General features: G+C 37.6%; 1 protein-coding gene across 2 annotated transcripts in view; it reads right to left on the bottom strand.

Moving 5' to 3' along the window:
* LOC150079033 (twitchin-like) overlaps positions 1–13,346 on the bottom strand; it is a 2,795,346-nt gene that overhangs the window by 2,038,531 nt on the left and 743,469 nt on the right. For both annotated transcript variants that reach the window (XM_090382361.1, XM_090382360.1), the window contains one exon: positions 2,875–3,016. In XM_090382361.1, coding sequence (XP_090238487.1) covers positions 2,875–3,016 — 142 coding nt within the window. The remainder of the gene's footprint in view (positions 1–2,874; positions 3,017–13,346) is intronic.

Here is a 13,346-nt window from a genome sequence, read left to right as displayed (position 1 = left end):
AGACAAGGCATAGACACTCCCATACATTATGATTTTGAAGAAAATATATGAGAATGCTACTTCCTTTATTAGACTAGACAAAGACAATAGCAAATTTAAATTGAGAAAGGAGTTTGAAAGGAGACACAATATCTCTGAAGTTGTTTACTGCTGCCCTTCAGGAAGTTTTCAAAAGATTGGACTAGTTGCAGAAAGGTTTGATTGATTGATTGATTGATTTGGGTTTTATTGGCGCATTAGCAACTTAGGCTATAATGCGCCAAGACCATTGCAGAAAGGAGTCAATGTGAATGGAAAGTACCTAAACCATTTACAATTTGCAGATGACATTGTGGTCATAAGCCACGAACAATTAGAAGAAAATCTTAATCAGTTATGCACAGTTAGTAAGGATTTTGGACTAAAGATGAATATGGCTAAAACAAAAGTAATGATGAACAAGTATGCCACAGAAAGGGAAACAATGATTGAAGGAGCAGTAATTGAAAAGGTGGAGTCATATACTTATTTGGGACAAGTTATTAGCTGTAATAATGATAAATGGCTGGAAGTCAAGAGAAGAATAAATTTTGGATGTATAGCATTTAGGAAATATAGTCACATACTGAGGAGCAATATCCCAATTTTTCTGAAATGTAAAATAATGAACCAATGTATACTCCCCACCATTACTTATGGAAGTGAAACTTGGGCACTCACCAAAAGAATGGGAGAGAAGCTGAAAACTACACAGCAAAGAATGGAATGAATTATATTAAGAATCAGACTGTTGGATAAGAAGGGAAACACATGCATTAGGCAGCAAACACAAGTTAAGGACATCTTATCAAAAGTAAAGAACTGAAATGGACTTGAGCAGGACACAAAGACATGATGACAGATGGCCTAAGAAAATAACAGAATGGTATCAAAGAGGAGATTAAAAGAAAATCCAGAAGACAAAATGCAGATGGACAGATGAAATTCAAAAGTTTATGGGTAGTAAATGGATGGCCACTGCACAAAACAGAAGTAACTGGAAAGTTGCTAGACTTTCATCTTGCAGTGGATTGAAAATGGCTGATGATGATGATCAATAGAAAAAAAAAACAAATTGGAAAATAATCCTACGATATGGATGAAACAGGTCTAAATTTTATAAGATGTTACCTTCAAAAATGATGGTATCAAAAGCATTTGCTGCACTAGGATACAAAAAAATTCATCCAAAGGGAGACTCACAGTAATTATGTGCAGCAATGCGCAACTGAAATTCATAAATTGCCACTTTTTGTAGTTGGTTAACTTAGAGGTTTATTCTAGAGCTTTTAAAAATATAAACTGTTTATCTTTACAAGTTTACTATCACTCACAAAAAACCAGCATAGACGGACTATTCACAGAATTTTTTTTTTCATACCTTCTGTAAGGAAAATAAAATAAGCTTACCTGAAAAGTCTATTCTTTTTTTGAATAATGCTCCTTCCCACCCCAATTATGAGGGACTCAAGCAATGGATATAAAAGCTATGTTTTTACCACCAAATGTAACAACCTTGATCCAGACTATGGATAAAAGGTGTCCAAGAATGTCTAAAAGCATTAATGCAGGCAAAACGTTTATGAGTTCAATTTTGGAAAAAATAGAAGACACAAATATAGGTCTTACAAAATTGCTAAATGTCATCAACATCAAAGATGCATTTACAATATACCACTAACATGGAATGAAATTCCAAGGTCAGCATTTACCAAATCTTTGGAGGAAACTGTAACCCAAGTATGACAACACTAACGAAAGTTCTGAACTACAATAAGATTATGAAGAATGTAGTTTATTAACTGATTTCCGGAAAATTGAAGGTTCCAAAGATTTATAGCAAGAAGAAATAAAACAATAGATACATACAATGTTTTCCAACAATCACCACCAATGTTGGAAAATGAAATTATGAACTATGGATCTAAACATGAAAAAGAAGATATTAAATCATATCCAAGTTCAAAAATTTCTCAAACAGCCAGCAAAAAAGCCCAATATGGCTTAACATTATATTGAGCATCAACCTGATTCCAAAACTCAAGAGTGTGATAGAAAGAAGTGCTGCAAGAAAGAAGGCCTCTATACTTTATATTTCCTATACTCTATTTTTGAAATGTTTTTTTTTTTTTTTTTAATAAATATATTCCTTGCACTAACCTTTATATAAATATTTAAATGCATTAATAGCAAATATTAATATGTAACAAATTTTATTTTTATTTATTTATTATTGATTTTAAAGTTAATAATAAGTTAAAAATAAGATGATAATCTGATTGACTGACAGAGTGATTCAGGGCAATAAGCTTTAGTTAGAAAACAAATTTTTAATTGAGTGAACTTACTGAACAGTGGAGCATTGTTCCACCATTCAATAAGACACAGACTTGACTACACCTAGCAACAATAAAGAATATCACACAAGGTTCTAAATCAAAACTTAATTAAAGAGAAATATCACATAATTACACAGAAGCAAATTTATTTGAAATTTTATTCAAAGTTAGCCAAAACTTCATATTGAATTTTTTTCTAAGTTCACCATAAAATTGTTCTCTAGAGAGAATTTTGTTGTTGAAAAGATTGTTATAAATAAGTTTATATTATTATAACTGCATTATTATAACCTGTAAATAATCATATACATGCTCAATTTTTTCAAATATATTGATAGAGAGAGAGAGTGTTTGCTATTAATATGAATATTTCTCTCTCTGTTTATAACTACTTCTGTAACAACAACAAACCATTTTACTGACAAGAGAAATCAAATTTTAAATATCCATCTACTTTAAGAAACTACACTTTTATTATTATTATAGTTTTTTATCAACACTTCAGAATACTCCTAACCTGTGACAATTAACTTTGTAGATGTCTTCTCTTGCTCATTAATTTTGCATGTGTATTCCTCCATATCTTCTTTTGTGCAATCAAAGATATGTAGTGTTTTTCGACCTAAGGTATCAGATTCCACTGAATACTTGTCACTAGTCTATAAAAATCATATAAATTTATGAATATTTTTTCTGAATAAAGATACTTTTAAATATCTGCACATTACATTAAGCTATAAACTATAATAATTTTTTATGACAAAAAATGTTTACCAAAGTGAAGTTATATTTATGTTAAGTTATATTATTTATTATATATATATAATATATTTACATATGCCAATAACCATGCTTTTGGGAGAAAAAATAAATGTTTTTGAATTAGCATTTGGATTTTATAGTGAAACCTCAAGGCAAAAACAGAATTAAAAATTTATATTTAAAATTATCAAAAATAGAGGCTAACCATAAATATACCCGCTGTTGTTTACTGATTAAATAGATATATATGTTAATATGTGATATGTTTTGCTCAATGGTAAATTGGTAGAGCATCCATTTTAATTCTCCCTAGATTTCTTATTTCCTAAAGGAAGTATCCAAACTCAAATAAATTTGAATTTGGAAAGAAGAATTTTTAATATAGAAAGGAATCATTGCAGGACACAGAAAGCTGTCTTAATAGTTCTCATATTTGTTGTTACTAGTTATAAAAAGCATCAGATAAACTTTGCATTTCTATATCAGGCAGTCAACCGAAGAGAGCAGTTGTGTTTTAAGCTAGCTCTGGCAGATTAACTAAAGGGCATTAAAATTAAGTCTGGTAGACAAAATTTTTGTTTAAAATTTTTAAAATTTAATTTCTCAAATCATTAAATTTTATTTCAGTCATTTTTTAAATTTTATTTTAGTAATTTTGTGAAATTAATTCCAATAAATTTTGAAATCGATTTCTACGATAATTTGTATATTTAATTCTAAACTTTTCTAAAGCATTTTGGATAAGTTAAATTCTTTCCAGTAACTCTGGTAGCGTAATATTAATTTCATTTGTGGATAAAGTTTTTACAACAGTTTAATTTCTGTAATACTTTGTTAATTTAAATTCTGCATTAAATTATTTAGCAACAGCTTATCACTGTAGTACTTCCCTCCAAGCAGAGTACTGCAGTGATAAGCTATTCCTAAATAATTTAATGAAAACCTTACAGTACTTCAAGCTCTAGCTAAACTAATACATTTGTTTAAATTCTGCAATATTTTGTTAAATTAAATTCTGTAATACTTTGTTAATTGAAGGTTAAAGAGCTTGAAGGACAGGGTGGATGCCCTCGAAGGATTTAAATTGAGGAGCCCATCAAGCTCTCAGCTGCCCACACCAATGCCAGTGACCATCACACAACACAGCGGCAACCCCCAAGGCAGAATGCGCTAGTCTCAAAGGAACTAGTTGTTGTGGGTGACTCTATTGTCAGGGAAACGGGAATATATTGTGCAAAAAGGATAGGTGGAACAGGACCAAGGTATGTCTGCCAGTGGGAAAAGGTTAATGATGTTGTAGAGCAGATATCATCTTTTAAGGGCACAAAGGGTGATATTGTTGTACACATTCGCACTAATGATATTAAGAGTAGGAGAGTAGGAGACCAGCAGAATTACTTAACAAGTACAGGTCAATGTTGAAAAAAAGCTGAGTTATGGTTGAAATTGAAAGTGTCTGCAATTCTGCCCAGATATGATAGGAGGGAGTATATGATGAGAGCTTTGTCAATCAATTTGGCCCTGGAGAGATTGTGCAAGGCTCAAGGGGTAAACTTTTTCTCAGCCTGGTCTGTGCTTGTTAACAGGAGAGACTGTTTCTCCAGGGATGGGATACACTTAAATAGAAAGGGTGCAAGAATATTTGCTGATGTTATTGAGGCAGAGTTAGGTGGGTCGGAAAACTGCTAGCTTGGGGGGATACACGGACTAATAGCAGTGGCTGCTGGCAGAGGTGAAAATGATTCTTACATTGCTTCTATTGAAATGCAATTGAGCAGCATCCTGGAAAGCAAGGCAATGGGAAATTCCAGGACTGCTGGGAGGGAGTCATAGTGGAACAAGTAAATACATGGGCTGTGTTAGGATGTTTGTTTTTACAGCAGCATGTTCGGGAGACAACTAGAGGGAGTAATACTCTTGATCTCATTATCAGTAGTAATTCTTAATGCATTAAGAATCTGCAGATAAAGGAATCACTAGGTGGCAGTGATCACATTGTGCTGAAGTGGGATTTACTCAAAGAGGTAACTACTATCATGGGTAAAGGGAAGAGTTTTTGCTTTTGTAAAAGTAACTGCGGTGGTCTGAGACAGTATTTAAATTCTATATGGTGGGAAACTGACGATGTTACCAACAGCAAATTCAAAATGGGAAGCATTCAAAGAAATAATCTTGGACGCTACTAGGCTTTTCATACCAACTAAGAAATATTGTTCAAGATTTAGGCCTAAATGGATGTCAGATGAACTAATTAGACGTGGCAGAGAAGAAAAATGCATGGGATACATATAAATTAACAGGTTAAACAAAAGCCTATGATAGATATCAGCTGGTCTTTAACCAAGTCACAATGGAGGTTAGACAGGCAAAGGCAGATTATGAGAAATCTTTGGCAAAGGATGTAAAGAAAAACAGCAAATAGTTCTTTACTTATGTAAACTCTAGAACGAAGGAAGGGAATGAATCGGTCCACTTAACATAGATAGTTCAACTATTGATGATCCTGCTCAGGTAGCTAACAAATTAAATGAATATTTTGCATCTACATTCACACATGAGGAGTTATTCAGGGTGGGGAATGCCAGAGGTGTATTAAACTCTGGCAGTAAGCTAGATAATCTTATAAAAACTGAGAGTAAAGTGGAGGAGAAATTGTTGAATATAAACATAAGCCTGGGGTGGATGGAATCTATCCAGTTATATTAAATGAAGCAGCAAAGGAAGTAAGCAAATGGGCCATAATTATGACAGCTTCCTTGGACTCAGGGGAGGTACCCATGGACTGGAAATGTGCAAATGTGACCCCAATCCACAAAGGAGGATTAAAGGGAGACACAGGTAATTATAAACCTATAATAGTATAAAAGTTTAGCTTCTGTTCCAGGGAAATTAATGGAGTCACTGGTTAAAGAAGCATTGCATGATCATCTAGACAATAAAAATACATGTTAACCATTTTTTTAAATAAATAAAAAATATTATGTACTATTAATGTTTATTTCCAATAAAATTTGAATATAATATATGTATTATATTATATTCGCATCTTTTTTTTTCAGCCCCTGATAGATGTCGTTTCATTTTTCTAGCTACCATTGGTAGCCTATAAATGAAAAGAAAAATATAAAATTTAATAGTCTGAATGATTAGAATACTACAGAAGAGATTTTTCGTTATAGTGCAATAAATTAATGATGAATTAAAATTCAAAAATTATTCATAAACTACGAAAATCCAGGCGCTGATGTAACAACAAGAATTAATTTTATCTTAATATAATTTCAACAATATACGATATATGCGTATTTGCGTATATCGTAAGTCTGCACTGCAGGAGAACCTTTGTAAGTACAAAGTAGCAAATACGATTCTATTGCTCCGATGAGCGGTAGTGCAGCCGCGCGGGGCCTATGCAGCGTAGTAATGAAATAATGAAAATAAGCGAATATAAACATACTACCAGGTTTTACCGCCGATTGTAAACTTGTACGTAATTAAAATTGCACATATGAAACCAAACTTGGTGTCATTAGAAAAAAGTGTAAAGTTGGGGTTTTGAGGGGCCCTTCAGAAGTCGGGGCCCAGGGCTCATGCCCAGTGCGCCCGCCATTAAATCTGCCTCTGAGGCACAGTGTGAATACTGTACAGTAATGTCAGAAGTATTGTCAATAAAATGGGTGAATTTGAACTCCTGGTTAGGACAATTAATGCTGACATAGTAGTAATAGTCATATAGTGAAAGGAAACCATAAACTTTTGCTGCACTGGCCAGGATAAAAAAAAAAAAAAGTAGATAAGAAAATACAAATTAATTGCTTTCCTCCTCACCTACGTGAGGAAGGAAGCAAATAACCATCCAGTTGAACTTATTCAAACTGTCAGGCTGAACTACATGTGCAGGCAATCTTTCCTAGCACCAACCCAATAAAAGAAAGTTTCCTACGATCTAGTCTAAACCTCTTCCCCTATAATTTGAATTTACGAATTCTAGAATTCTCTATAACAGTGAAAATTCCCAGCTTCATTCATTTTACTAACTGCTCTCAGAGCCTTATAAACCTCAATCAGGTTTGAGGCACATGGTTGCCAAGCTCTATAGCCCACATAATCAGAATTTTTTTCTGTATGGCTGCCCCTTTGCTAATCTCACTATGCAGGTTGCCAATCTATGGATCCTTTCAACAAGCTCAATATCTTTTTTTTTTTTCAGATGAGGTCTCCATACTTGAATACAAGGCGCCTCCGTAGCCAGGTGGGCAGGAGCAGCAGTGCATAGCACATGCTTCTTGATTAGACCGGGGTTCGAGCCCGTGACCACCAAATACAGATGATGCGGAAAGGTCAGGGAATGACTACCGCATATCCCCAGAGCAATATGGCCTTAGTTGCTAATGCTCCTAAAAACCAAAATAGCATAACATAACATAACTTGAATACAGTATTCCAAATATATCAATGATTTATCAAATGTTATCCATACCACAGAATAACATTTAATAAATCATTGATAGGACACCGTAGACTTTCTTGGTTGTCTGTTTACACTGCTCAGAAAACTTCATATCTGCTCATAACTCCCAGATCCCTTTCTTCCTCTACTGTTTTAAATTGAACTCCACCAAGTGCATAATTTATTTTGGACTTGAACAAAACAGAGCTAACAGCAATGTAGTGATGCCTACAAATTGGGGATGACAAGTTCTACTGTGGTATTTATAATGTATTTAGAAAAGATAAGGAAAGCTGAGGGGTAGTGGGATATTAATTCTCAAAAGCAGCTCAGTCAGAAATTGTCTGCAAGCACAGAATATGTACAGGTTAGTTGGAATAAAAAGGTATAATGAGAGAGTAATCTATAGGCCAGAGGACCGTGAAGAGTATCACGAGAGTCTGTACATGAGGATGGGATGGGCAAACAAGCATGAACGCCTTATTATGAGTGACATCAGTCTAGCCTGATTGACTGGAATAAGTGGGGGCTCACCATGGAAAACAAATTTTTTCAATATACTAGATGATTATTAATTGTACCTGTATGTTAGAGAAAATACTAGAGGTAGAAAATACCTAGGGGTAGGTAAGAATATTCTAGACCTGATTATTATTCAAGAATCAGATTATATCTGAGTTAAGTGGAAGGATGCCCCACGGCCACCAATGAAATACCACTACTTTAATCGTTTCTTTACTGACTGGGTGAAGCAGAGAGTGGACCCTCCTATCCCAGGGGCTCACCATCTGGTTAATATGGGCTTGGCACACATCCAGGCTCCTGAGCTGGATATCATCATTCTTCTCTTCCTTGGTGATTCCCTTCTACTTTTTTTCTATCTCTCTCTTAGAATTTTTCTTTCTCTTAGAATTTTTTTTTTTGGCTGGTGCAGCAAAAGCCTCAGGCTTACTTGCAACATATGGCTAATAATAATAATAATAATAATAATAATAACAAAATAGAAGAGAGTCAGAAAACAATGGCTGAACAGCAGAAAGGATGCAAGGAGCAATTAACCATAGATTACGCAGTAATGCAGCAAGCCTACAAGAAGCACCGCAACCAATACACGGCCTACATCAATTACTGCAAGGCCTTCGACTCTGTCCCTCATAGCTGGCTAATAGAGACCCTGAAGATCTCTGTCGATCGGGCTAGCCGGGTAGGTAAAGTGCCTGCCTGGCAACTCAAAGGTCGCGGGTTCGAATCCCACCTCGGGCTTGGATCAAAGTACTGCAAAAACCTTGGGAGGTGCATTATGGCCACAGAAGCCGATGCGCCAACAACGTGTAGGTGGTAGATGACTTTCATCAACCGGTGAAATACCACCACTTTGCTTATTGAAGGCTTGAAGTGGTGAAGCCCATGTTTAGTCTCTAGAGCAAAGTTTCCGGCATCCCCCCCCATACTTCTCCTTCAAACCATGCACGGTACTAAGTACTATAGGTTTTGATACCTTTCGTGTTTTCATAAAAAAATAAATAAATAAAAAATAAAAAAAAACTTCCAAAATAAAAAAATAAAAAAAAAACTACCAAAAAAAAAAAAAAAAACCTGAAGATCTACAAGGTCAATCTGATAGTCACAAACTTCCTAGGAGTAACAATGGCGAAATGGAGAACTACCATTAATGTCGATAATATCACAACCAGGCCAATCCCCATTAGAAGAGGAATCTTTCAGGGAGATGCTCTGAGTCCACTGTGGTTCTATCTAGCACTCAACCCGCTATCCACCATGCTTAACGGCAGCAAGTATGGATATAACCTCAAAGAAGGAAGAAAGAACCTGTATACCCTCACCCACCTGATGTAAATGGATGACATCAAGCTCTACGCGGCAACCGAGAAGCAACTACTCCGGATCACCGAAGAATTCATCAAGGACATCAGGATGTAATTTGGTCTAGAAAAATGCAACACCCACACACTGCACCAGGGAAAATTAGTTGGCCAAAACTACCAGCTGCTGACTGATAAAGAGATTGAAGCTATGACAGAAGAAGAGCCCTACAAATACCTAGGGATGATGCAGGCTCAGCAGTTAGAGCATAAGGAAACCAAGAAGTGCCTGACCAAAAAATGTCAGAGACTCAGAAACCCGCTGAATTGTTTGTTATTTGGTTTTTAGGAGCATTAGCAACTAAGGCCATATTGCTCCGGGAATATGCGGTGGTCATTCCCTGACCTTTCTACATCCTCCGTATTTGGTGGTGATGGGCTTGAACCCCGGTCTAATCAAGAAGCTAGAAACCTGCTGAAAGCAAAATTGAATGGAGGGAACACAGTTAAAGCCATAAACACCTATGCAGTTCCAGTACTAACATACTCCTTTGGGGTCATAGATTGGGGTCATAGTTAGTCTCTCCACCAAGCTAGACGATGTCATGCGAAAGACAAGGACAATGATGACCAAGAGCCGCCAACACAACCCGAAGTCAGCAGTGGAGAGACTAACAATAGCTCGGGAAGAGGGAAGAAGGAGCCTGATATACCTGATAGAGCAACAGAAAACTGAGATAGTTAACTTGAAGGATTACTTCGAGAACAACACAGCACCACTCCACCAGGCCATAAGGAAGATAGATAAGTGGTATACCCTACTCAACCTAAGCGAAGAACCCCCCCTCCCACCCAGACAGCACAAGAAACAAAGTTAGAAATATGGGCAAAGAAGACACTCCAGGGTAGACACTACAATTACCTCCACCAAGATCACATCGATAACACTGCTTCCAATGCATGGCTCACAAGTGGGACGCTCTTCCCCGAGACTGAAGGATTCATGCTAGCCATCCAAGACCAGGTAATCAACACCAGAAACTATAGAAAATACGCAAAGGAGCCCGGAATGTCAGATGACACATGTCAACGATGCCACCTGGCATCAGAAACGATCCGACACATCACCACAGGGTGTAAGGTGATCACCCAGACTGAGTACACTTATAGACGCCACAAGGTAGCCAGGATAATACATCAGGAGCTAGCGAGGATTTACCAGTTGACCAAAGAAAGTGTACCATACTACAAGTATGAACCCCAGGCAGTACTAGAGACCCGAACCCCCAAGCTGTAGTGGGACTGCTCCATAATAATGGATAAGACCATTCCGCACAACAGACCGGACATAACCCTTGTGGACAAGATGGAAAAGGCTACCTACCTGATTGACATAGCAGAGCCCATCACTAGCAATGTCCAGAAAACCCATGAGGAAAAAATTAGGAAGTACATGAACCTGAGAATGAGGTTAAGGAGATGTGGTATATGCAAGAAGTATCAACCAACCTGATCATCGTGTCAAACACCGTTATGGTACCAAAGACTCTACATAGCAGCCTAGAAGCAATAGGTTTCCCGTAGAACACCTACAAGGAACTCTAGAAAGTTGCAATCCTGAACACCTGTAAAACATCAGAGATTTCCTCGACCAACAGAAACACCAGACATTACAACCACCCTGTGTACTTGGTAGCAGTACTCATCATGAAGTGGAATCCTCCAATCATGGAGAAATAATATAAGAGCAACAATAAAAATAATAATGAGATGAGAGAGTTGGAGATTCGAGAAGAAGAAGTAAAACAGTCGATCAGGAACATCCACAACTGGAAAACCCCAGGGATTGATAACATCCACAACTACTGGTACAAGAATCTCACTTGCACACACAAGCATTTAGCAGAGCAGATCACTTGAATGATAAGGCACCCGGAGACAATCCCGAAGTTTCTCACTGAAGGAGTCACATATCTGATACGAAGATACAAGAAACCCGGTGAAATACAGGCAAATCACCTGCCTCCGAATGATGTACAAGATCCTTACCTGCTGCACAACCAAGAAGATATCACACCCTTAGAGAGTCAGAACATAATGGCCAAACTGAGAAAGGATGCAAGCAGAGGAGCAAAGGATGAAAGGAGACATTAACGATAGATCCGGCAGTTATGGAGCAAGCCTACAACAAGTACCGCAACCTATGTATGGCCTACGTCGATTACCACAAGGTCTTCAACTCCGTACATCATAGCTGGTTAACGGAGACCCTGAAGATCTGCAAGGTCAATCCAATAGTGACAAACTTCCTAGGAGCAACAATGGCGAAATGGAGTACCACCATTAATGTCAATAACATCACAACCAGACTAATCTCCATCAGAAGAGGAATCTTTCAGGGGGATGCTCTGAGCCCATTGTGGTTCTGTCTATCACTCAACCCGCTATCTACCATGCTTAACGGCAGTGCATATGGATATAGCCTCAAAGAAGGAAGAACGAACCTGTACACCCTCACCCACCTGATGTACATGGATGACATCAAGCTCTATGTGGCAACAGAGAAGCAATTCCAACAACTATTCTGGATCACCAAAGAATTCAGCAAGAACATCAGGATGGAATTTGGTCTAGACAAATGCAAGACTCACACACTGCACCAGGGAAAATTATTCAGCAAAAACTACCAGCTGCTGCCTGATAAAGAGATTTAAGCTATGACAGAAGAAAACACCTACAAATACCTAGGGATAATGCAGGCTCAGAAAGTTAGAGCAAGATAATCAGGAAGTGCCTGAATGAAAAATATCATCAGAGACTCAGAAGGTTACTGAAAGAAAAATTGACGGATGGAACACGGTTAAAGCCATAAATACCTATGCAGTTACTAACATACTCCTTTGGGGTCATAGATTGGACTAACACCGAGCTAGAAGACATCCTGTGAAAGACGAGGACAATGATGACCAAGAGCAGCCAACACCACCCAAAGTCAGCAGTGGAGAAACTAACAGTAGCTTGGAAAGAGGGAGGAAGGGGTCCATTAGACCTGATAGAGCAACAGAAAACAGCGATAGTTAACCTGAAGGATTATTTCGAAACAACACAGCACCACTCCACAAGGCCAGAAGGAAGAGAGATAAGTGGTATACCCAGCTCAACCTAAACGAGGAGCGCTTCCCGCCCAGACAGCACAAGAAAAGAACCTAGAAAGATGGACAAAGAAAACACTCCATGGCAGACGCTACAATTAACTCCATCAAGATCACATCGATAACTCTGCTTCCAATGCATTGCTCACAAGCGGCACGCTCTTCTCCGAGACTGAAGGATTCATGCTGACCATCCAAGACCAGGTAATCAACACCAGAAATAATAGAAAATACATCATAAAGGAGCCCAGAATATCAGCTGACACATGTCGACAATGCCACCTGGCCTCAGAAACAAGCCAACACATAACTGCGGGGTGCAAGGTGATGTTGTTGGGTCCAATGTTGTTGCCCTTCTCTGTACACGCTCAAGTAAATCTACATCCTTCCTAAAATGAGGCCTCCAGACCTGTACGCAGTACTCAAGGCATGGCCTGACCATTGCCTTATACAGAAGGACAATCACCTCCTTTGCCCTGCTAGCAAAATTCCTATATATCATTGACAAAAGCCCATGACCTACCCTGGCAGCCTGTATGCATTGCTCAGAAAACTTCATATCTGACTGCACAATAACTCCCAGGTCTTTTTCATTTTCTACCACCTTAAGTGTAGTACCACACAGTTGGTACGTTTCTCTGGGGTTATTTCTACCCATATGCAGTACTTTGCATTTGTCAAGGTTAAACTTCAGTTGCCACTTCTTAGCCCATCTGCCCAAATTATCTAGATCCTGTTGCAGTAGCACACTGCTATTACTGCCATTAACAACCTTGCCAATCTTTGTATCATCTGCAAACTT

The sequence above is a fragment of the Mastigoproctus giganteus genome, chromosome 10, assembly GCF_048544385.1.
Source record: "Mastigoproctus giganteus isolate SK-2022 chromosome 10, ASM4854438v1, whole genome shotgun sequence".
Lineage (NCBI taxonomy): Eukaryota > Metazoa > Arthropoda > Arachnida > Uropygi > Thelyphonidae > Mastigoproctus > Mastigoproctus giganteus.
The sequence above is the reverse complement of the archived record's forward strand: the minus strand, read 5'-3'. Positions and strand labels throughout refer to the sequence as shown.